General features: G+C 38.3%; 1 protein-coding gene across 4 annotated transcripts in view; it reads right to left on the bottom strand.

Annotated features, from left to right (window-relative positions):
- CLTCL1 (clathrin heavy chain like 1) overlaps nt 1-25,082 on the bottom strand; it is a 93,221-nt gene that overhangs the window by 60,256 nt on the left and 7,883 nt on the right. For all 4 annotated transcript variants that reach the window (XM_077874679.1, XM_077874681.1, XM_077874678.1 and 1 more), the window contains exons 2-3: nt 21,017-21,224; nt 13,876-14,144 (exon numbers count right to left, since the gene is read on the bottom strand). In XM_077874679.1, coding sequence (XP_077730805.1) covers nt 13,876-14,144; nt 21,017-21,224 — 477 coding nt within the window. The remainder of the gene's footprint in view (nt 1-13,875; nt 14,145-21,016; nt 21,225-25,082) is intronic.

Below are 25,082 nucleotides of genomic sequence, written 5' to 3' on the forward strand. Positions count from 1 at the left end.
GAATGTGGGAGCTGTCAAATATTTAAACCAATTAATAACCAAAGTGAAGAAATACTTAGATAATAATACACTTATACTTGGTGACTTCAATCTAGCTCTTTCTACCCTCGACAGGTCTTCTAAGCACAACATCTCCAAAGAAACGAGAGCTTTAAATGATACACTGGACCAGATGGATTTCACAGATATCTACAGAACTTTACATCCAAACTCAACTGAATACACATTCTTCTCAAGTGCACATGGAACTTTCTCCAGAATAGACCACATACTGGGTCACAAATTGGGTCTGAACTGATACCAAAAGATTGGGATCGTCCCCTGCATATTCTCAGACCATAATGCCTTGAAATTAGAACTAAATCACAACAAGAAGTTTGGAAGGACCTAAAACACGTGGAGGTTAAGGACCATCCTGCTAAAAGATGAAAGGGTCAACCAGGAAATTAAGGAAGAATTAAAAAGATTCATGGAAACTAATGAGAATGAAGATACAACCGTTCAAAATCTTTGGGATGCAGCAAAAGCAGTCCTAAGGGGGAAATACATCGCAATACAAGCATCCATTCAAAAACTGGAAAGAACTCAAATACAAAAGCTAACCTTACACATAAAGGAGCTAGAGAAAAAACAGCAGATGAACCCTACGCCCAGCAGAAGAAGAGAGAGAGTTAATTAAAATTCGAGCAGAACTCAACAAAATCAAGACCAGAAGAACTGTGGAACAGATCAACAGAACCAGGAGTTGGTTCTTTGAAAGAATTAATTAGATAGATAAACCATTAGCCAACCTTATTAAAAAGAAGAGAGAGAAGATTCAAATTAATAAAGTCATAAATGAGAAAGGAGAGATCACTACCAACACCAAGGAAATACAAACGATTTTAAAAACATATTATGAACAGCTATACGCCCATAAATTAGGCAATCTAGAAGAAATGAACGCATTCCTGGAAAGCCACAAACTACCAAAACTGGAACAGAAGGAAATAGAAAACCTGAACAGGCCAATAACCAGGGAGGAAATTGAAGCAGTCATCAAAAACCTCCCAAGACACAAGAGTCCAGGGCCAGATGGCTTCCCAGGGGAATTCTATCAAATGTTTAAAGAAGAAATCATACCTATTCTACTAAAGCTGTTTGGAAAGATAGAAAGAGATGGAGTACTTCCAAATTCATTCTATGAGGCCAGCATCACCTTAATTCCAAAACCAGACAAAGACCCCACCAAAAAGGAGAATTACAGACCAATATCCCTGATGAACATGGATGCAAAAATTCTCAACAAGATACTAGCCAATAGGATCCAACAGCACATTAAGAAAATTATTCACCATGACCAAGTAGGATTTATCCCCGGGACACAAGGCTGGTTCAACACTCGTAAAACAATCAATGTGATTCATCATATCAGCAAGAGAAAAACCAAGAACCATATGATCCTCTCATTGGATGCAGAAAAAGCATTTGACAAAATACAGCATCCATTCCTGATCAAAACTCTTCAGAGTGTAGGGATAGAGGGAACATTCCTCGACATCTTAAAAGCCATCTATGAAAAGCCCACAGCAAATATCATTCTCAATGGGGAAGCACTGGGAGCCTTTCCCCTAAGATCAGGAACAAGACAGGGATGTCCACTCTCACCACTGCTGTTCAACATAGTACTGGAAGTCCTAGCCTCAGCAATCAGACAACAAAAAGACATTAAAGGCATTCAAATTGGCAAAGAAGAAGTCAAACTCTCCCTCTTCGCCGATGACATGATACTCTACATAGAAAACCCAAAAGCCTCCACCCCAAGATTGCTAGAATTCATACAGCAATTTGGTAGCGTGGCAGGATACAAAATCAATGCCCAGAAATCAATGGCATTTCTATACACTAACAATGAGACTGAAGAAAGAGAAATTAAGGAGTCAATCCCATTTACAATTGCACCCAAAAGCATAAGATACCTAGGAATAAACCTAACCAAAGAGGTAAAGGATCCATACCCTAAAAACTATAGAACACTTCTGAAAGAAATTGAGGAAGACACAAAGAGATGGAAAAATATTCCATGCTCATGGATTGGCAGAATTAATATTGTGAAAATGTCAATGTTACCCCGGGCAATTTACACGTTTAATGCAATCCCTATCAAAATACCATGGACTTTCTTCAGAGAGTTAGAACAAATTATTTTAAGATTTGTGTGGAATCAGAAAAGACCCCGAATAGCCAGGGGAATTTTAAAAAAGAAAACCATATCTGGGGGCATCACAATGCCAGATTTCAGGTTGTACTACAAAGCTGTGGTCATCAAGACAGTGTGGTACTGGCACAAAAACAGACACATAGATCAATGGAACAGAATAGAGAATCCAGAAGTGGACCCTCAACTTTATGGTCAACTAATACTCGATAAAGGAGGAAAGACTATCCATTGGAAGAAAGACAGTCTCTTCAATAAATGGTGCTGGGAAAATTGGACATCCACACGCAGAAGAATGAAACTAGACCACTCTCTTTCACCATACACAAAGATAAACTCAAAATGGATGAAAGATCTAAATGTGAGACAAGATTCCATCAAAATCCTAGAGGAGAACACAGGCAACACCCTTTTTGAACTTGGCCACAGTAACTTCTTGCAAGATACATCCACAAAGGCAAAAGAAACAAAAGCAAAAATGAACTATTGGGACTTCATCAAGATAAGAAGCTTTTGCACAGCAAAGGATACAGTCTACAAAACTAAAAGACAACCTACAGAATGGGAGAAGATGCAAATGACATATCAGATAAAGGGCTAGTTTCCAAGATCTATAAAGAACTTATTAAACTTAACACCAAAGAAACAAACAATCCAATCATGAAATGGGCAAAAGACATGAAGAGAAATCTCACAGAGGAAGACATAGACATGGCCAACATGCACATGAGAAAATGCTCCGCATCACTTGCCATCAGGGAACTACAAATCAAAACCACAATGAGATACCACCTCACACCAGTGAGAATGGGAAAATTAACAAGGCAGGAAACCACAAATGTTGGAGAGGATGCGGAGAAAAGGGAACCCTCTTACACTGTTGGTGGGAATGTGAACTGGTGCAGCCACTCTGGAAAACTGTGTGGAGGTTCCTCAAAGAGTTAAAAATAGACCTGCCCTACGACCCAGCAATTGCACTGTTGGGGATTTACCCCAAAGATTCAGATGCAATGAAACGCCGGGACACCTGCACCCCGATGTTTCTAGCAGCAATGTCCACAATAGCCAAACTGTGGAAGGAGCCTCGGTGTCCACTGAAAGATGAATGGAGGGATCCCTGGGTGGCGCAGCGGTTTGGCGCCTGCCTTTGGCCCAGGGCGCGATCCTGGAGACCCGGGATCGAATCCCACATCAGGCTCCTGGTGCATTAAGCCTGCTTCTCCCTCTGCCTATGTCTCTGCCTCTCTCTCTCTCTCTCTGTGACTATCATAAAAAAAAAAAAAGCCTAAAAAGAAAAAAAAAAGAAAGATGAATGGATAAAGAAGATGTGGTTTATGTATACAATGGAATATTACTCAGCCATTAGAAATGACAAATACCCACCATTTGCTTCAACGTGGATGGAACTGGAGGGTATTATGCTGAGTGAAGCAAGACAATCGGAGGAGGACAAACAGTGTATGTTCTCATTCATTTGGGGAATATAAATAATAGTGAAAGGGAATATAAGGGAAGGGAGAAGAAATGTGTGGGAAATATCAGAAAGGGAGACAGAACATAAAGACTCCTAACTCTGGGAAACGAACTAGGGGTGGTGGAAGGGGAGGAGGGCAGGGGTTGGGGGTGAGTAGGTGACAGGCACTGAGGGGGACACTTGACGGGATGAGCACTGGGTGTTATTCTGTATGTTGGTAAATTGAACACCAATAAAAAATTAATTTATTAAAAAAAAATAAAATAAAATATTTCTCAGACATGACGATCTCCTTATAAATGATCAGGATTCCTAAAGGTATTTTTAACAACTTTGAGATATAATTCATTTACCATTAATTCATTCATTTGAAGCATACTATTCAATGTTTTTTAGTTTATTCACAAGATTGTACAATCATCACAATATAATTTTAAAACACTTTCATCCCTTAACAAAAACCTCATTAACAGCCAACCCTCATTCCCACCTCCCACACTCCATCCTCAAAGCAACTGCTTATCCATTTTCTATCTCTGTAGATAATTACTATTCTGAATGTCTCATAAAAATGGAATCATACAATATGTGGGTTTTTTTGTGCCGACACCTTTCACTTAGCTTATTATTTCCAAGATTAAGCATGATATAGCATATATCAGTAGAGATGACTTGAGCAATATGAAGAAGGTTAGGGTCATAGACCCAACACAGTAAAAAAATTCATGTATTAACTTTTGACTTTTCAAAAACTTAACTACTAATAGTTTACTGCTGACCAGAAACCTTACCAATAACATAGTCAAATAACACATATTTTGTATGGTATATGTATTATGCACTGCATTCTCACAAAACTAAAAAAAAGTGTTAAAAAATCATGAGAAAATACATTTACAATACTATACTGTATTTATTGAAAAAAAATTCGGCTGTAAGTAAACTCATACACTTCAAACCCATGTTGTTCAAAAGTCAACTGTACTTCATTTCTTTTTAAGGTCAAATAAATATCCCACTGTCAAATATCTACACAGTAGATATATTTATCAGTAGATGGACTTTTGGATTACTTCCACGTTTTGCCTAAAATAGTGTTTTAACTGATGGTTAACAGAGGGGAGGTGGGGGAGGTGGGTTAAGGGAATTTGATGGGGATTAAGGAGTATATTTGTGATGATCATCAGGTGTTATATATATTGAAAGTGTTGAATTGCCATATTGTACACCTGAAGCTAATATGACACACTATGTTAACCAATCGTAATTTACTTTTTTTAAAATGATTTTATTTATTTATTCATAGAGACACAGAGAGAGAGAGAGAGAGAGAGAGGGAGAGAGAGAGAGGGGCAGAGGCACAGGCAGAGGGAGAAGCAGGCTCCATGCACCGGGAGCCCAACGTGGGACTCGACCCCGGGTCTCCAGGATCACACCCTGGGCCGAAGTCAGGTGGCTAAACCACTGAGCCACCTGGGCTGCCCAACCAATTGGAATTTAAATTAAAACTCAAGGTGGGTTAGTGAAGTCAATCGGAGGAGGACAAACATTATATGTTCTCATTCATTTGGGGAATATAAATAATAGTGAAAGGGAATATAAGGGAAGGGAGAAGAAACGTGTGGGAAATATCAGAAAGGGAGACAGAAAAAAAAAAAAAAAACAGAAAAAAAAAAAAAAAAGAAAGGGAGACAGAACATAAAGACTCCTAACTCTGGGAAACGAACTAGGGGTGGTGGAAGGGGAGGAGGGCGGGGGGTGGGGGTGAATGGGTGATGGGCACTGAGGGGGGCACTCGATGGGATGAGCACTGGGTGTTATTCTGTATGTTGGTAAATTGAACACCAATAAAAAATAAATTTATTATAAAAAAAAACTCAAGGTGGGGGGTGCACCTGAGTGGCTCAGTTTGTTATGTGTCCGACACTCGATTTTGGCTCAGGTCATGACATCAGAGTTATGAGATTGAGCCCTCTGCTGGGCTCTCCACTGGGCACGGAGCCTCCATTCCTTCCTCTCCTTTGCTTTGTCACATAAAGTACATATTTCTTTTTGTTTTTTGTTTTTTGTTTTTTTGTTTGTTTTTTGTTTTGTCACATAAAGTACATATTTATACATCATTAACACAGATTTATAATTATTGCTTTAGTAGTCATCTTTGAACTCACATAAAAAAATAGTCATACACAAAAACTACCTTTATGCAGTCTTTTATGTTTACCTATACAGTTTACTCATACTGTGCTCTTTATTTCTTCATGTGGGTTTGGGTTACTGACTTCCATTTCCACCTGAAAGATTCACTTTAGTATTTCTTATAGGGCAGATGTGTTAGAGACAAATTCTCTGTTTTTGTTACTTGGTAATGCCTTAATCTCCCCTTCATTATTTGAAGAATAATTTTGCTGGATATGGAATTCTTGCTTGACAGTCTTATTTTTTTAAAAGCACTTTGATTATATCATACCACTGCCTGGATGGGTTCTATTAAATCAATTGTTGGGATCCCTGGGTGGCGCAGCGGTTTGGCGCCTGCCTTTGGCCCAGGGCGTGATCCTGGAGACCCGGGATCGAATCCCACATAGGGCTCACAGTGCATGGAGCCTGCTTCTCCCTCTGCCTATGTCTCTGCCTCTCTCTCTCTCTCTCTCTCTCTCTGTGACTATCATAAAGTAAAAAAAAAAAAAAAAAGAAATCAATTGTTAATCTGAGAGTCCATTGTGTAAGTTTGCTTCTTTCTTACTGCTGTCAAGATTTTTTGTCTTTTGATAGTTTAATTATGATATATCTGGGTGTAGATTAATGGTTTTCATCAAATTTGCTAAGTTTGGGGCCATTATTTCTTCAAATATTCTTTTCCCCTTTCTTTCTCTCCTGTGGCACTTCCAGTATGTGTACTGACTCACTTGATGTGTTCCACAAATCTATGAGGCTTTTTTAAGTAGACTCTGTGCCCAGCATGGGGGCTTCAACTCACAACCCTGAGGGGCCAAGAGTCATATGCTCTACCAATTGAGCGAGCCAAGCATCCCATAGGCTGTTGTTTTTTTTTTTTTTCAATACCACCTAGTTCTTTATTATTATGATTTATATGGAGAGACACTGTTCTCATAATTTCCTTTAGTTCCCTGGACATACTTTCTATTAGCTCTTTGAACATACTTAAAATAGTTGACTTACAGTCTTTTTGAAAATAACTCCAATGTCTGGGTTTCCTCAAAACAGTCTCTACTGACTAATTTTCCCCTCTTTGAGCATGGGCTATACTTTGTTTCTTTGCCTATTTCATTTTTGGTGCTGTTGTTGAAAGGTGGATATTTTAAATAGCATAAAGTGACAACTCTGGAAATCAGATATTCCACCCCCCACCCCGGGCTTATTGAAGTTGTTTGTTTAACAAATCTCCTGAACTAAGTCCGTAAAGACTGTATTCTTTGTCATATGTGGTCACTGAGGTCTCTATTCAGCTTAGTGGTCAGTTAATGATTTGAAATAGATTCCTTAAATGCCTTGAGTTTCAGCCTTTGCTGAGAGGGTGTGTATGTGTGGAGACATACCTTCAATACTCTGGCAGGCAGCTTACAATACTGCCTTGGCCTTCAACCTTCCTGCTTGTACAGAGCCTCAAGGTCAGCTAAGGGTGAGAGTTTAAGGCCTTGTCAATCCTCTCTTGGTGCACAGCTCTGTGCATGTACATTTCCCAAGAATATGCTGAAACATTTGAAAGCCTCCTATGAACATGCTTTTAATTTTTTTTAGCCAGCTTCTTATTTACCTCAAGTATTACCATCCTACCAGGCAGTTGTGATGTTAAACAATTGCTGCTGATGGTACATCACAACCATCCCAGGAGGTAAGGCCATTTGCACTGAGGAAGAGTGAGTCAAGTCAAATAAAAGGCAAGGTCTGTGAAAGGAGATTTCCAAGAAACTATTACATAGGTCAAATAATGACATTTATCTGGGAAAGGTGCTTTGGGGAGAAGTTCTAAGCCTTTCTTGCCTCCTTCAGAGGCTGTAAGGTTGCTGTATTTCATCAATTGGTGGAACAACATATTGGTTTTTAACACTATCAGAAACTGTACAGAAGGAGATGGGACTGGCACAAGTTAAAATGTCACCAAACTTGCTGAGATGTAGCAAATTTTCTTAAATAAGAGTTCTTTGGATTTTTAAGCCTGTGGTTAATTTCTAGAACTCTGAAAAAGTTGATTTTGGAAATTTTTTGCCATTGTTCTCAGTGCTTTTATGGAGGAGCGAATTTTCAAAGGCCTGTATTCCACCAATCCTGCTGATATACTGTGTTTAATATTTTATGTGGATGTATATTTACATTTCTCTTGGGTATATAAATGGGAGTGGAATTCCTAGGTCACACAGTAACTCTACATTTAACTTTTTGGGGGATTGCCGAACTATTTTCCATCAACACTCTGTGTTTTACATTCTCACCAACAATGTATGAAGGTTCCAATTTCTCTACATCCTTGACAACATTTGTTATTGGCGATCTTTTTGATTATAGCCATCCTAATACGTGTGAAGTCACATCACATTTTTTGGGGGGGGGGGTTGTTTCGTTTGTTTTTTAAGTAAGCTCTACACCCAATGCGGGGTTTGAACTCATCACCTTGAGATCAAGAGGGGCATGCTCTTCTGAATCAGCCAGCCAGCTGTCCCTCACACTGAATTTTCAATTTGTATTTCCACAATGACTAAGGATTTTTTTTTATAAAGACTTTTCATTTATTTATTCATGAGAGACACAGAGAGAGGCAGAGACATAGGCAGAAGGAGAACCAGGTTCCCTGCAGGGAGCCTGATGCAGGACTCAGTCTCTGGGATCACGACCCAAGCCAAAGGCAGAGACTCAACCACTGAACCACCCAGATGGTTCAGTAGCCCCAATGACTAATGATGTTAAACAAATTTTCATGTGTTTTTGGAGAAATATCTGTTCAAATCATTTAACGATTTGTAAACTGGATTATTTGCCTTTTTATTATTGAGTTGTAAGAATTCTTTATATATTCTGGATACAAGTCCCTTGTCAGATATATGATCTTGAAATATTTTCTCCAAATGGCGGGTTATTTTTTCACTTTCAAATGGTATCATTTGTAGCACAAAGGATTTTAATTTTGTTTTACCTGTTTTTCTTTTGTTGCTTATGCTTTTGATGTTGTATCTATAAAGGTTCTGCTTAACTCAAGGTCACTAAGATTTGCTATGTTTTCTTCTAAGAGTTTTATAGCTTCAGCTTTTACATTTGGGTTTGATCCATTTTGAGTTAATTTTTAGTATGTTGAGAGGTAGGGGTTCAGTTTCATGCTTTGGTATGTACAGATATCCAGTGTCCCCAAACCATTTGTTAAATGGACTATTATTTCCTGTGTTGAATTGTCTTAGCATCCCTATCAAAAAAATAAACTGATCATAAATGTAAGGATATTATTTCTAGACTCTTAATTTTACCTTATTGATCTATATGTCTACTCTTATCTTGGTACCATACTGTCTCGATGACTATAGATTTGTAGCAATTTTTGAAATTGGGAAGTATGAGTACTCTAACTTTGTTTTCTTTTCATCAAGACTGTTCTGGCTATTATGAGTTCTCTGCAATTCCATATGAATTTTAGGGTTAGCTTATCAATTTCTACAAAGAATTTATCTGGTATTCTGATAGGGATTATGTTGAATTTGCAGATTAGGGTGTATTAACATCTTTTTAAAAATTTTTATTTATTTATGATAGTCACACGGGGGGGGGGGGCAGAGACACAGGCAGAGGGAGAAGCAGGCTCCATGCACCGGGAGCCCGACGTGGGATTCGATCCTGGGTCTCCAGGATCGCGCCCTGGGCCAAAGGCAAGCACTAAACCGCTGCACCACCCAGGGATCCCAGTGTATTAACATCTTAAAAATATTAACTATTATGATACATGAACATGAAATGTTTTCCCATTTATTTAGATCTTTAGTTATTTTCAACAGTGTTTTGTAGTTTTAAGGATAAAAGTATATAACATATATATATAGAGAGAGAGAGACACAAGTATATAACATACATATAAACACATATATAGTTATATAAATTATATACTTCTTTTATTAAATTTATTCCTATTTTATTCATTTTGATGCTATTATGAATGGAATATCATTTTTAATTATTCATTGAAAGTGTATATTATCTTGCATTTTATAACCTTGTACTTGTTAGTTCTAGAATTTTATTGGATGCCTTAAGATTTTCAATATGTAAAATCATGTCATCTGCAAACAGATGTTTTTAATTCTTCCTTTCAAATCAGGATGCCTTTTATTTCTTTTTCTGATTGTTCTGACTAGAATCTCTAGTCCATTGTTGAACAGCAGTGGCAAAAGTGGACATCTCTGCCTTGTCTGATCTTAGGGGTAAACTTTCAGTCTTTCGCTATTAAGTAAGATGCTAGCTGTGTGTTTTTATCAGGTTAAGGAAGTTCCTTTCTATTCCTAGTTTGTTGAGCATTTTTATCATAAAAGGTGTTGGGTTTTATACTGTGCTTTTTCTATGTCTGCTGAGATGACCATGTGGTTTTTGTATTTTATTCTATTAATACTGTACATTATTTTCATTGGTTTTCAGATATTAAACCCACCTGATATCACCAGGTAAGTCCCACTTGGTTGTGACATACAATTCTTTTATATGTTGCTGGATTCAGTTCACTAGTATGTTGCTGAAGATTTCTGCATCTATATTCAGAGGAGATAGTGGTTTGCAGTTTTCTTGTGATGTCTTTGGTGTCTGGGTACTAATGGCCTCATAGAATGAATTGAGAAGTGTCCCCTCCTCTTCTATGTTTTAGAAAAGTTTGTGAAGGATTAGTACTACCTTTTCTTTGAATATTTGATAGAATTAACCAGTGAAACCATCTGGGTCAGTTTTTCTTTGTGAGTAGTTTTTTCATTAGTAATTATCTTAGCTTGTTATATAGGACTATTCATATTTTCTATTTCTTCTTGAGTCATTTTCATAATCTATGTTTTTCTGGGAATTAGTCCTTTCATCTAAGTTATATAGTTTGCTGGTATACAATATTCTTAGTATTCTCTACTAATTTTTTTTTATTTCTGTATGGTTTGTCCCACCTGTTTTGAAGCCATGCCCATTCACTTATGTACTGTCTATGGCTGCCCATACTATAATTTCACAGTTGAGTAATTGTGACAGAGACCAAATTTTGGGGGCCCACAAAGCAAAAAAATTTACTATCTGGGTCTTTATAGAAAAAATATGCTGACCTCCAGCTAAGAAGAACAAAGTAACATTTGAAGTATGCAGGTCAAACTGGAGCAAAGGGCTTTTAAGAAAATATTAGAGGCAGTTAAAAAGTGCAGAATGAATTAACTGTTGTCTTAGTTTTATAAGTCTCAGCTCAAATTTCATTCCAACCCCTCAGACATAATCAATCCTGGGGGAACAAACATATTTCCAGACCAGATTCAGTACCAAGACAGAGTTTCATGGAATAAAGAGGAAACTCAAAAACAAAAAGTATTCTGGGCAAGTATTTGGGAAAAGTGATAAAGGCTACCCTGTGAGTAACTTTGTTCCTTGGTTGAGAGTCCTGCAACTCTACGTACCTCTTTCCAAAAGCAACATAAAGGCTCAAAAAGTACAGCTTTCCCACTGACTCTTGAATAGTATGAAGGGCTATGGAAGAGAGATCTTCTGGCTCCCCTGCCTTCACAAAGTAGAGTGAATCAATTTTTTCTTTTCATGCCCATACCACCTTGAAAATTCACCATGACAGCATATGTCATACAGATTTTACCTGTCTGTAACTCTCTCGCAATTCATCCCAGCATCTCCAGGCTCTCCTCAGCCCTAACATCACAAACACTCCTGTCTTCATTTATATTAGCAACACCTGAACCGTCTGCAACCTCTGTCCACCATTAGGGCCAGCAACATCCAAATCCTTTCAGGGGAAAGCCAAAGGTAGAGTTTTCACATGAGAAAAACTTCATAAATAGCATCTAATCTAGGGTTAGTTTCCTTCCAAGAGGAAATCATTCAACCTAATAGATGATACATCACAGAAAATGTCCTAGGTGTAAAATTATTCCTTTTATGGAAGCCTGGGCAATCAGACCCAAACAAGCTGTTATGGATGAATCATAATATCATGTGTAGGGGCAATGGGATTGCCCATTATTCTAGATATATATTCCTATAAATACACTGTCATTCCAGCTTAACCCTCAGCCCTGACAATAAGTAAGTGAGGCTGAATGGAAGTCATGGACCTATCTATAAAAGGCTCTGTGACTAAGCAAGTCCCTTATATTACACAAAAGAACTCCCACATCACCTGAGGATGCAAACTTGTCAGTGTAATACAAAGATGAAGGGTTAGAGCAGATATACTTCAGTTCTCCCTTATCTATATCTCATTCTAAGACAAATGCTGGGCCATCATCCAACTCTCCTCTCCCTGAGAGGAGTCCCATGCATCACCAATTTCTAGCCATTTCTCCTCTAAAATCTAAAGCCTTGCATCGGGGCACCTGGCTGACTCAGTCATTAGAGCATGTGACTCTTGATCTTAGGGTTGTGAGTTTGAGCCCCACATTGAGCATAGAGATTACTAAACAAAATTCTCTCTCTCTCTCTCTGTGTCTCAAACCTTGCCTCTACTGTTCATCTCCAATGCCAGTGCTTCCATCTAAATCACACATGGCTTACTTCTCCTGGGAGCTGCAGATTGGAAGAGACTTCTAAAGTGAAGAGAAGTACTCCTTCCATCTTTGCTCGCTCTTTACCTTTCTCATACATGTCTTTATTCCAGAACATGCTATATGGTTTCTTCCTGTATCTGCCTATCAACTAGCTTCCCAGCCTCCAGTCTTCATGGTGGTCCCTCCTCGACATCACTGATAGCATTATTTCTATGCCATCATGCTACAGAGAAAGAAAATAAATCATATCACTTTCACTTTAAAATCTGCTGCAGAATTCCCACTGCCAACAGCATGCACTTCAGTCTTGCCCCCACTGATCTCTCAGCCTCTTATGCATCCTATAGGTATCAGCCAAGGTGATACCTGAGACTCACATAAAGAGCCATTCTCTTCCACTTCCATGCCTTTGCATACAGTTTCCTTCCCAAGTGCACTTTTATAGCTGGCAAAATGCAGCTTAAGAGGCCCTTTCTGGGATCCCTGGGTGGTGCAGCGGTTTGGCGCCTGCCTTTGGCTCAGGGCTCGATCCTAGAGACCCGGGATCGAATCCCACATCGGGCTCCCGGTGCATGGAGCCTGCTTCTCTCTCTCTCTCTCTCTCTATCATAAATAAATAAAAATTAAAAAACAAACAAACAAAAAAAGAGGCCCTTTCTGTTGTGGGCCCTCTCTGACTTAAGGTATTTTCTTACAGCTTCCACAGCACTGTCTTGAAATGTTTGACAGTTTTATAAGTGCTAGAATCCTGCATTTATACTCTTCCCACTAGGCTATGGAAGACCATTCAATGGCCAGAATTAGCTAATAAAGATCTAAAACCAAAAATCCTGTAGTCAAGTATCTGGTGACTAGATTAGCCACCAGGAATGAAAAAAAAAAGCACAGCAGAAAGTTACTGCTTCTATCATAAAAATAAACAAATTAGTAAGGGCACCTGGGTTGCACTGTCAGTTAAGTGTCTGACTCTTGGTTTCAGCTCAGGTCATGATCTTAGGGTTCTGAGATGGAGCCATATGTCAATCAGGCTCTGTACTGAAAGAGGAGTCTGCTTAAGACTTTCCTTCTCCCTATGCCCTTCCACTCTTGTACTTGCTCACTCTCTCTCCCTTTATTAAAATACATAAATGAATCTTTAAAAAAAGTATATGAATTAGTAACATTCAATTAAAGCCCTTAAAATAGAGCTCCCAAACTACTTTCCATAAACCTATAGGTTCCAAGTGGCTTTACAAAATTCCTCAACAATTAACTTCTCAAAACTATGCCAGAAATAGTTTACAGAATGAGTATCAGTAATCTGATGGAATACAGAGTTAAACTACAATTCTTATACAATCCAAAGTTTGAATTTCTTGTAACCTCTATTTCTTTTAGGCCTGGACCTATTTCTTCTGCCTCAACCCTAATACTAACTTCAGTATTATACCTCTACATTCCATCAGACCAGTCCCTGAAGGCAGCCAAAAGCTTACCTGAGCTGAGATGCCAATGAGGAGCAACCACTTCTGGTACTCATCAGTCCGGTAGTGGATCATCTGGCACCCTGACAGACTGGCATGTCTATCAAACATCTTCACGGGTTGAGAGTCACCTTCCATGCTCCAGTGGTAGACTGTGGTCTCAGTCACCAGGGCAACAGTGTTCACAGAGACCCATTTCCAGAAAATCACCTCTTCTGCCATTGTATGAGACTTCATTTTACTCTTCATTTCAATATTAAAGATCTGAAGTGTCTTCCCAGCTAGTATTTGATGTGATGGAGATTAGAGAAAGATAAATTAAAAATGTGAAAGACAAATTCTTACACTCCTAATTCTGAATCGTTTTAATGTTACTTTAAGTTGTACTACTTACAGGCAATCTGATTAAGAAGGGAAAAAAGCTGCCTCAGTAGTAATTAACCACACTTTGATGTCTCAATATTGAGAAGAGCCTTCTTCAAAAGAAGAATGTAAAAGTGTGTGAATATATAATGTATGAGTAACAGTCAGAAATTAGTTCTTTTGAAGCAACTATCAGGAGAATCAGTTTTAAATTGTTATCTTCTAGTTTTAAAATGTTTCTGGATAAGTCAGCAAAAACAAGACTCAAAGATTTCAGTTTTACAAAAGGAAAATCATTCTGAAGGTGGATGGTCCTGATAGGTGTACAACAACATAAATGTACTTAAGACCACTGAACAATACACTAAAAATGGTTAAGATAATAGACTCCATGATATATATTTAGCTGCAACTCTTAAAAATTGAAAAAACTTGGAGATTTCAATACCCCACTCTAAATGATAAAACAACTAGACAGAAAAATATACTTGAACATTACTGACCAATTCAACCTAACATCTTTAGAACACATTACCCAACAAGAAAATACAATACATTCTTTCCAAGTATACCTGAAACATATTCTAGGATAGATCTTATGCTTGGCTATTAAAAAAGTATCAAGAAATTTTAAAATTTAAAGTCATATAAGTTATCTGATTACAACAAAATTATTAAAAAGCAACAGAAAAAAAGTGTGAGATATTCCCAAATTTTGGAATTCAACCACATACCACATGCTTCTATATAGCCCACGCATCAAAGAAGAAATTACAAAGAAAATTAGAAAATATGTTGAACTGAATAAAATAACAAGTACAACATATCAATTTTGGGGTTGCAGCTAAGGCACTACTTAAAGAAAAAATATCATTTTAAACATCAAGATCATAAAAGAAGATCTCAAACCAATAAAGTTTCCAACTTAATAAACTATAAAAAGAGTAAACTAAACCCAAAGCAACAAAAAACAGAAATTAAGAATAGAGTAAAAATCAAGGAAGGAAACAAAAAATAATAAAGAAAAATCAATAAAATAAAAAGTTAACTCTTCACAACAATCAAGAAAATTGACAAAATGATCAAGAAAAAAAAGGTAAGATCCAAATTACCAAAATTAGGAATAAAAGAGAGGACATCAGAGGTGATCTTGGAGAAATTAAAAGGACTATGAGTGAATAGTATGAACAATTTTATGTCAACCCAGTAGAGGACTTAAATAGAGAACTTGGATATAAATTCCTAGAAAGAGAAATTACCAAAACTGACACAAGAAAGAAAAATCTGAACAAATTTACAGCAAGTAAAGAAGCTGAACTCTCAGTTTAAAATCATCTCACAAAGGAAAACCCAAGCTCAAAAGGCTTTCACTGATGAATTCTATCAAGTACTCAAAGATGACTCAAGTAACAAGTCTCTCACAAACTTCAGGAAGCAGAAAAGGGACCACTTCCCACCTCATTCTGTAAGGCCAATACTAACCTAATTCCAAAGTTAAAGACATCACAAGAAAACACAGACCAATCATCATAAAAACAGACAGAAAAGTCCTTAAAACAGGAGTGAACCAAATCCAGCCACATATAAAAACAATCATGGGGCACATAGGTGGCTAAGTTGGTTACATGTACAACTCTTGGTTTCAGCTCAGATCATGATCTCGGGGTTGTGAGATCAAGCCAAGCTCTGCGTTGGGCTCCATACTCAGTGCAGAGTCTGCTGGAGAGTCTCTCCTTCTTCCTCTTTCTCCCCTACCTCTTCCCCCTACTCTTGCACATGCTATCTAAACAAACAAACAAAAAATCTTTTAAAAAATACTTTGAAAAATATGAAGTTGGAGTACCAACACTGATTTCAAACTTACTATAAAGCCATAGTAATCAAGTAATTGGCACAAGGTTGAGGATATGGATCAATGAAACAGAATGAGTGTCTAGAAGTTGATCTTTCTATTTATGGTCAATTGACTTTAACCAAAGGTGCTAGATAATTCAATGGGATATTCATTCTCAACAAATGGTGCTCGGACAAGTGAATGCCCTTACCCCACCAAAAAAATGATGATGATGATGATGATGACAAAAAGGAGGAAGAAGGGGCAGCCCGGGTGGCTCAGCGATTTACTGCCATCTTCAGCCCAGGGCGTGATCCTGGAGACCCGGGATTGAGTCCCATGTTGGGCTCCCTGCATGGAGCCTGCTTCTCCCTCTGCCTACTTCTCCCTCTGCCTGTGTCTCTGCCTCTCTCTGTGTCTCATGAATAAATAAAATATTTTAAAAAAAAGAAAGAAAAAGAAAAGGAGGAAGAGAAAGAAGAAGAAAAACCTTACACCCTTACCACACACAAAAACTAATCCCAAATAGACTATGAACTTAAGTGTAAGAGTTAAAACTTAAAAAAAAACATTAGAAGAAATGCAAAACATCATCATGACCTTGGGCTAGGCTAAGCATTCTCAGGTAGGACTCCAAAATCATGATCCATTAAAGAAAAAAACTGGTAAGCTGGACTTTAACAAAATTAAATTTTTTCTTCAAAAGATACATCAAGAAAATAAAATGATGAGCTACAAAATGGGAGAAAATATGTAGATCACATATTTGATAAATGATTTATATCCAGGATATATAAAGAACCCTTAAAATTCAGTAAGACAAATAAGCCAATTAAGAAATAAGCAAAAGATTGTAGATACTTCTCTAACAAGATATGAGTGGCAAATAAAATAAAACAAAAAAGATATATAAATGGAATTGCTATGATTAAAAAAAAAGGCAATATTATAAAGCTTTCATATATGTTGCAAAAACTAGAATCCCCATACATTATTGACAGGAACACAAAATGTACAGCCATTAAGAAACAGGCAGTATCTTAAAAAGCTAAAAAAATTTATCATATGACCCAGCAATTCTACTCCTAGGTATTTATCTAAGAAAAATGGAAACATACATCCACGCAAAGACTTGTCAGCAAGTGTTCATAGCAGCAATATACTTAATGGCCAAAAACTGTAACCAATCCAAATGTCCACAAACTGATAAACAGAGAAACAAAATGTGATATATCTATAGAGTAATGGAGTACTGGAATCTTACTCAACTATAAAAAGGAACTAACTACTGATACAAGCTACAACATGGATGAATCTCAAACATGCTATGCTAATTGAAGGAACCCAGATGTAAAAGACTGTATGTTGTATGATTTCTTTATTTGAAATGTCCAGAAATGGCAAATCTATAGAGTCAGAAAACAGATCAGTAGCTACCTAGGGCTGAGGGTGGGAGTGGGGAACAACTGCAAACGGGAATAAAGGAACTTTCTGTAGTAGTAGAAATGTTCTAAAACAGAGCATGTTGGTGGTTCCGCAACTCAATAAATTTACTAAAAATCACTGAATAGTACACTTAGAATAAATGAATTTTATGGCCTATAAATTATACCTGAATAAAGTGGTTAAGAAAGAAAAGACTAGACTAGCAGTTCAACTGTAGGATGGGGGTACCTTTTAGTTTCCAATAGCCTGGGATCACAGAGGGAATTTCCACTAGTTCGAAAACTTGTCAGGTTGTCCTTAGACTGGTTAAGAAGAACTTGTTTTACACGACGTACTAGATATTTAGTGTCACAAAGAGAATAAAACAAAACAAAAACCCTACCAATCTCCTTTGGGAATCAACCTGCTGTTAGACTCTAGTTGCCAGGGTGAAGAATGTGCTACCACAAGGGGGCTCCATCCCACCACCTTTCCTCTCCCCAACTGGGCTAAGAGCTAACTACTAAGCTGGCACTACCCTAGCCTATACACAATCCACTTCTAAAAATTAAGAAAAAAGGGAGAGTTTGCAAAAAGAAACACACATGACTACTCAAAAAGCTATGTTTCTTTATTTTTTAAAGATTTTATTTATTCATGAGAGACACACAGAGAGAGAGGCAGAGACAGAGGCAGAGGTTAGAAGCAGGCTCCATGCAGGGAGCCCAACATGGGACTCGATCCCAGGTCTCCAGGATCATGCCCTGGGCTGAAGGAGGCACTAAACCACTGAGCCACCTGGGCTGCCCAAAAGGCTATGTTTCATAATAAAAGTAAAAAATATACTTGGGCCAGTAATGCAAGTAGTCAGTCAACTTTTTCTATATAGGGACATATACGATCTTTGTCACATATTTGTCTGTTTTTACAACTCTTTAAAAATATAAAAACCATTCTTAGCTTGGTGATGTACAAAAACCAACAGTTTACTGACCCCTCACTTGGAGCATTAATGTTCCACTAAGATGATGAGCAACTAATGAGGAATTCTACTCCTCACTTCCTCCTCCTTTAGTCAAAGGTAAAAATTTATTTCTGGTTTTATTTATTCATTTTTTAAGACTTTATTTACTTATTTATGAGCGACACAGAGAAAGAAAGGGGCAGAGATGAAGGTAGAGGGAGAAGCAGGCTCCCCACAGGGAGCCTGATGTGGGACTTGACCCCAAAACCCTGGGACCCTGACCTGAGCCAAAGGCAGATGCTCAACCACTGAGCCACCTGGGCATTCTGTATCTCTGATTTTAAAATATTCACCACAAAAGCACCAGTACAGAGTTTCCAGAGAGACTGGGGTGAGTGAATCTGCTCCAGGCTTCTCCAGAAGGATGGGCAGTGATATGGGCTGAGAACCTCAGGAGGTCTCAGCCAGATAAAAGGACAGACTGTGAAGGAAGACCTTTTTTAAAAAGAGGTTCATCTTATCACAAACCTCTTTCCAATCACAAGACTTCACCAGTCAAAATGGGGTATCTGTGAGATTCAAGACCAGGCCCCTTCACTTCACTTTCATGCTTTCACACTGGGACCTATGGAACAGCTAAGTCATACGACGCAATAAAAGTATAATTAAATTATCTCTGTAATACAGCCACTGTTCAAATACCATTTTTTTTTTTAATTCTTAAAGACAGTTTTCCTCATTTTGGTCTAGGGTCTTTGAATCACACTGTGATACTTGCCCACGATTTGTACTACAAGAGGGGTCTTTGAATCACACTGTGATACTTGCCCACAATTTGTACTATAAGAGTCCAAGATCATTCTAATGGTCACAAGACTGCCGTAAAAATAGGATACTTGAAATTATATCACTTTGGTTCCACAGCTCACACTTACTCATGTAAAAGAAAACAACACTCAATTACTATAGCTGAAGCAATTCATATGAACACTAAGAATGGAAAGAAAAAAAAAAAAAAAAAGAACAGCCCCCGCCATTAGAAAGCTGGCCTGGTCTTCACAGCCAGGCCATGTTGCTCTCCTAGCAGACATAAACCATCTTAGACAAGTCCAAGACCATGATAAAGTGAGACAAAGCAAGGTCGCTTCAGAATTTTATCTAAGTACAGACAAAAACAAGGTAAATGTGCAACCCACAAAATATGAAACAGCCCCTCTCGTAGCTGAAATGAGTGCCTGCTACTTCTTTAACCAATGCCAGTTTTATCCTCGCTCTAGTCTGTCCTTCTCTATAGATAAGATTAAGATAACCTAATAAAATTACTCCCATTTTCTAGCAGCAATCTACAACAAACTCCTATTTCCTTAGACCATCCCCCAAATCCCTCAACCAAACCCCAAATCCTACAAAAGGCAAAAGGTTCTAACACCCTCAGATAGTAGTATGATACATCCCAGCTCCCCATGGTGTTTTGTCCTCGCTGAAACAAGTAATAAACCCAACTTATTCAACTTCAGGTGTGTTGCCAGTGGCCTTTGGTTGAAGGGGACTGACAGCATGTAAATACGAGTTCTCTCCATTCCCTTACCACACTCCAACAACCTCTTCCAGGAGATCCATAGTGCACAATGGTAAAGAGAACTGTATTAGAGGACCAGGAAGACTAAAATGCTGGTCATCTGTGAGACCTGCAGAGAACATCAAACAGCAAACGACATGATAGATAAGGGCTCTCAAAAGTAATGAAAAATAGAAAATGCAGAAAAGCCAAAAGGTCATGAAGAATCCATAAAGGTTAGCAATTTCTTCAATTAAAATTAGTTTACACTGCTTACACTACATGGTCATAAGTTTCAGATGTCTATTTACCTACTGAAAGGACAAAGTAGACCCTATTTCTGTAACAAAAAAGAAGCACAGGCAAAGCTAATATTTGGCATTCACTAATTTTAGCTCCAGAAAAAACTCTCACTTTTCAAGGTAGGTGGCAATACACTTTGCATAAAATACTAACAAGTCCAGTATATACATAATCCTTTCAATTTCCCAAATCATGATAATATGAAAAGATTTTATACTCTCAAAGTAACTAGGATGTTTCAAGCACCCAATATTCCCTGATTTCAGTGAGGTAAAATTCTATTAATCAACAGCTATACTGTCATTGATGTGCTTCACAGGAGAAGTAGTACCTTGGCTCATATTCCGGGATGCCTGGAGCACCACCGTAAAGCAGCCCATCATGAGGTCCAGGGTACCACATGGCCCTCCTGGGGAACATATGCAGTGTGGTGTTAGCTTTTCCAGATGTGTCAGTCATGAGGATGAGGCCTGGGCACTCTCTCCTGTATTTGGTAGTGTGCATGATGTCTCAAAAAGCTGGGGTGCTCAGGGGCCTCTGGTTAAATAAGGTATGTAAAACAGAGCTTTGGCTAAAACTTTTGGAGTTTAATTTAACATTACCGATGACACTTCCCTGTGAATTTGCTGACAGTTGTCTGATATTTAAGGTAACAAAGCAGGTAAAGTGAAGTAAAATTCTTTTCTGAAAATCCCATCAGGCTTACCTTTCAGAGCTATCACCTTAGAGGCTGGATTCATGATGGCACTCTCAGCAGAGATGGGCCGTCTGATTGGCACCATTGGCTCACTCATGTCAATAATCACTACTTGCGCCTGTTCGCCAACCTTCTCTCGGACACATATAAACTTATCAGATTCCATGGTCAGTGTGCTAAATCCAATGTTGGCTGGATTAATTCCCAGGTTCTGGAGCTAAATAGAAAAGAAACATTTGATTAAAAGCAAGTCTTTCCTCTCTGAAATAGATTAAATCTAGCCTATCATTTCCCAAAGCCTAACAGAAGGAGGAAGAAAAGTTAAACAAGAGTTTAGAAAAAACTTAACATTGACTATTTGAGGCAAACACTGACTTGTGTTTCTATACCTTTAAAGGCACAGGCAATGCATCAACAGTAGGCTGTGAATCAACTCTCAAGGAACTTTTGATCCTGCAGGCTGATGAGAACATACAAGAATAAGGATAATACCAAGAAGAGAGAAGGATGCCACGAGTGATACAGATGGGAAAACATCTGGTTGAGTGTTGGGGGGGTGGAGGAGCCCACAAAGAATACCTCACAGATAAGCCCATAGTTGAGGAGAGCCCATAGTTTGGAGAGGTGAAGGTGGAGGAAGAGAGGAGAAAGGAAGAAAAGACAAAAACTGATTTCTCTGAAAGCAAGCAATAACAAAGAACCAGCCAAGAGTTTTTCCTTAAAGCAACCCCACATATCATAAAATCTGATTTAATTTCTCAGTTTACTTTCATTTTTAAATTTCTTTTAAATGTATTTATTCATGATAGACATAGAGAGAGAAAGAGGCAGAGACACAGGCAGAGGGAGAAGCAGGCTCCATGCAGGAAGCCTGACGCGGGACTTGATCCCGGGTCTCCAGGATCACTCCCTGGGCCAAAGGCAGGCGCTAAACTGCTGAGCCACCCAGGGATCCCCTCTCAGTCGGTTTAAATATTTTTTGGCAAGTCCAAGGTTAACAAAAAGTCAACACATTTGGTACATCTTTGGAGGCAGACTGCTTGAACTTGTGTAAAACTTAAATCAGGTGCCTTTCTCCAAAGGTCACTTTACATAGTGCCTATTTTAAATAAAAACCTATGGATGAGGGATCCCTGGGTGGCGCAGCGGTTTGGCACCTGCCTTTGGCCTAGGGCGCGATCCTGGAGACCCGGGATCGAATCCCACATCGGGCTCCCGGTGCATGGAGCCTGCTTCTCCCTCTGCCTGTGTCTCTGCCTCTCTCTCTCTCTCTCTCTCTCTCTGACTATCATAAAAAAACAAAAAAACAAAAAACCTCTGGATGAGATAAGCTTCAATGAAATACTCTGGGAAAACACACACTCAAGAAATTTCTATCACCCTTATAAAGAATGGTGCTTATTTCTATAAAACTCCCCTGCTCCAACCTATCTACAAGGTATCTTTGTTTCTAAACATTGTTCTGCTCAACCCAAACCCTACTGCTACTGACTTAACCCTTTAGTACCTGTTACTCTGTGTGAACTTGTATAAAAGAGTATGCTAGCAACAAAGATTAGGGACCATTTGTTAAAAATAACTACCAGCCTTTGGAAGAAGCACAAACAAGGCTGTTCAAACTGCTAGTGTAATTCTTTACTCTATCATTTTTTTTTCTATGAACTCCTCAAAAGCAGGGATTGTATCTTATTTGTTTCTTGTGGTACAGAGTCTAGCATATATTGAACATTCCAGCTGCTGAGTGGAACAGACTACAGGACAACAGGTCACCTCATCTTATCTTTCTGCTAACTCAGGAGACAAGTATGCCATGCACAATTTACACAACACAGGGTTTTCAGATTATCTTCCCAAAGCCACCATGCTTATTAATGATGGAGATAGTTGTGAATAAAGCTTGTGCTCTGGACCACAAAATTGAGTTGAAATTCACATTTTATTTTCACACATCTGAAACAGCAGCTTAATGCAATTGTAAATGTAGTGTAGTGAATGAAAGCTGAGACTTTCTCATAGAAAGTAATTTTCATACATTCGTTCCATAAATAAGTACTGAATACACAGTACCTGCTAGCCACTAATTAGACTCTGAAAGCAGTAAGATACATAAGATATAGTTAGTCACAATATCCAGAGCCCACAGGCTGCGGAGACTAACGATCACTATTTGGTTGAACTATATGAAGATGCTGATAGGAGGGCACTGAAAAGTTCCCTTGGGGGCAGAGGGAGGGGGAGAAGCAAAAGGGTGAAAGAAAGTTCCCAGGAGACCTACACAGTCTTCCTTTCTCATTATGAATTATTGTAAGCGTTATACTATATTAACATATAGTAACATTTCGCGAGCACCCTAACACTCAAGCACCCAAAACCTAACACTGTCAAATCTTTACATTTCAGAGCCATATATTTAAGTGGACCTAGATTTTCTAAATTTTCATTTTATTCTTAGCTTGGGATTATATGGCTACATTCTGATTTCAACTCCAAATATCAAGAAATATTTGTACTCAACCTCTTGAGCACAGTAGGTTCTTAAGTATTAGTGACTGAGTCCAGTTCCTCACACAAGAGCATATACACATATTCATGGCATTCTGAAAAAGTAAAATCACTTCACAAATCAAGACACTGTTTTAATAGCTGAGAACAGTGTATCCAAAAATAAAAGACTATTAGAACTAGAAGAAAGGAAGACAGTGGTTCTCAAGGGGGGCTAGTATCCTGTAATCTCTGGAAATGGGCAATTCGAATTGTACAATGACTAGAGAACACTAATTAGCTAGCATTTACTGGGGCCAGGGATGTCAAACACAGGACAATTCCACAAAAAGAACTTTTACATCTAAAATATCAAATACCGGCGTGCCTGGGTGCTCAGTCAGTTGAGCTTCCAACTCCTGATTTTGGCTTGCGTCATGATCTCGGGTCGTGCAATCAAGCCCCGAGGCAGGCTACATGCTCTACTGGGGGGCGGGAGGGGGCTTTAGATTCTCCCTCCCACCCCTGCACACCCTCTCTCTATTTCTCTCTCTAAATAAACAAATCATAAATATGTAAATAAATAAAATGTCAAATACTATGTTTTCTCATTAGTAGCTATAACTAAGGACTCCTGATTCCTATAATAATTATTCTGAAAGGTAACACAGATACACATTTAAACAGCCAATATATATGAGTTAAGCAAAAGTACACAAGATACTATCTAATAATCCTTTTCTGTTCTCAAGACCCGCAATTAAATGAATCCAAATTCAAATCTGACACTGGGGAAAACATAAAAAGAAATTACTCATCCAACAGTCCTGTTGCTTCTATATTTAAAGGGCTTAGGGACAGTAGTCTGACTGGGAGGGAAGGTTGCAGCTGTGTTTACATAGGGCTGTTAGTGAAAACACAAACTGCCAGTATCAAAGAGCCAGAACGTTCCAGTTACACTGAACATCCAGGTTTTTATGCCTCTCTTTGAAAAACCTAGTCCTTTTTCCTTTGTATAAGTCTCTGCAGGCTCACTTACTACTGCCTTATCCCTATGCCCAGCACATGGTCGTTCAATAATTAATTAGTAAAGAAGTTAACAAGTTTTAGGCAGTCAAGAAAATAATTTGAAGTAACTTAGAAATCTTTTATATCTCAAACTTATCAGCAAGCTTTTTCCTACCTTAAAGAGGGAGCTTTGTAATTGAGGACCTAGGAAGAATAATGATACTGAGGTCCTTCCTAGGAGTAACCTAAAATTCTAGGACTAGGTTAGCTCAGAGTAGTTTAAAAACAACATTTGTAGAGTGCTTTATAGAACCTCTCTCAAATTACACCAATGTAGGTTTTCTGTATTTTAAAACCAACGCACAAGACCCTATATTTATACCTGTTAAATGTCAACTAGTTGGATCCTAGCCTGTCAAGATCTGCCTGGATTCTAATTTTGTCATTGAACTTTGCTAGGGCAGCTCTGCGGCATCCTTCTTCAGCCAGCCAAGAGAGGGTAATCTTTCCCTGGCATGGAGACCGCCAGCAGGTCCCAAGCAAGAGAAACAAAAGAAAATACAGAATAGACTGAAAGCAATAGATT

This window comes from Canis aureus, chromosome 27 (genome assembly GCF_053574225.1).
Source record: "Canis aureus isolate CA01 chromosome 27, VMU_Caureus_v.1.0, whole genome shotgun sequence".
Lineage (NCBI taxonomy): Eukaryota > Metazoa > Chordata > Mammalia > Carnivora > Canidae > Canis > Canis aureus.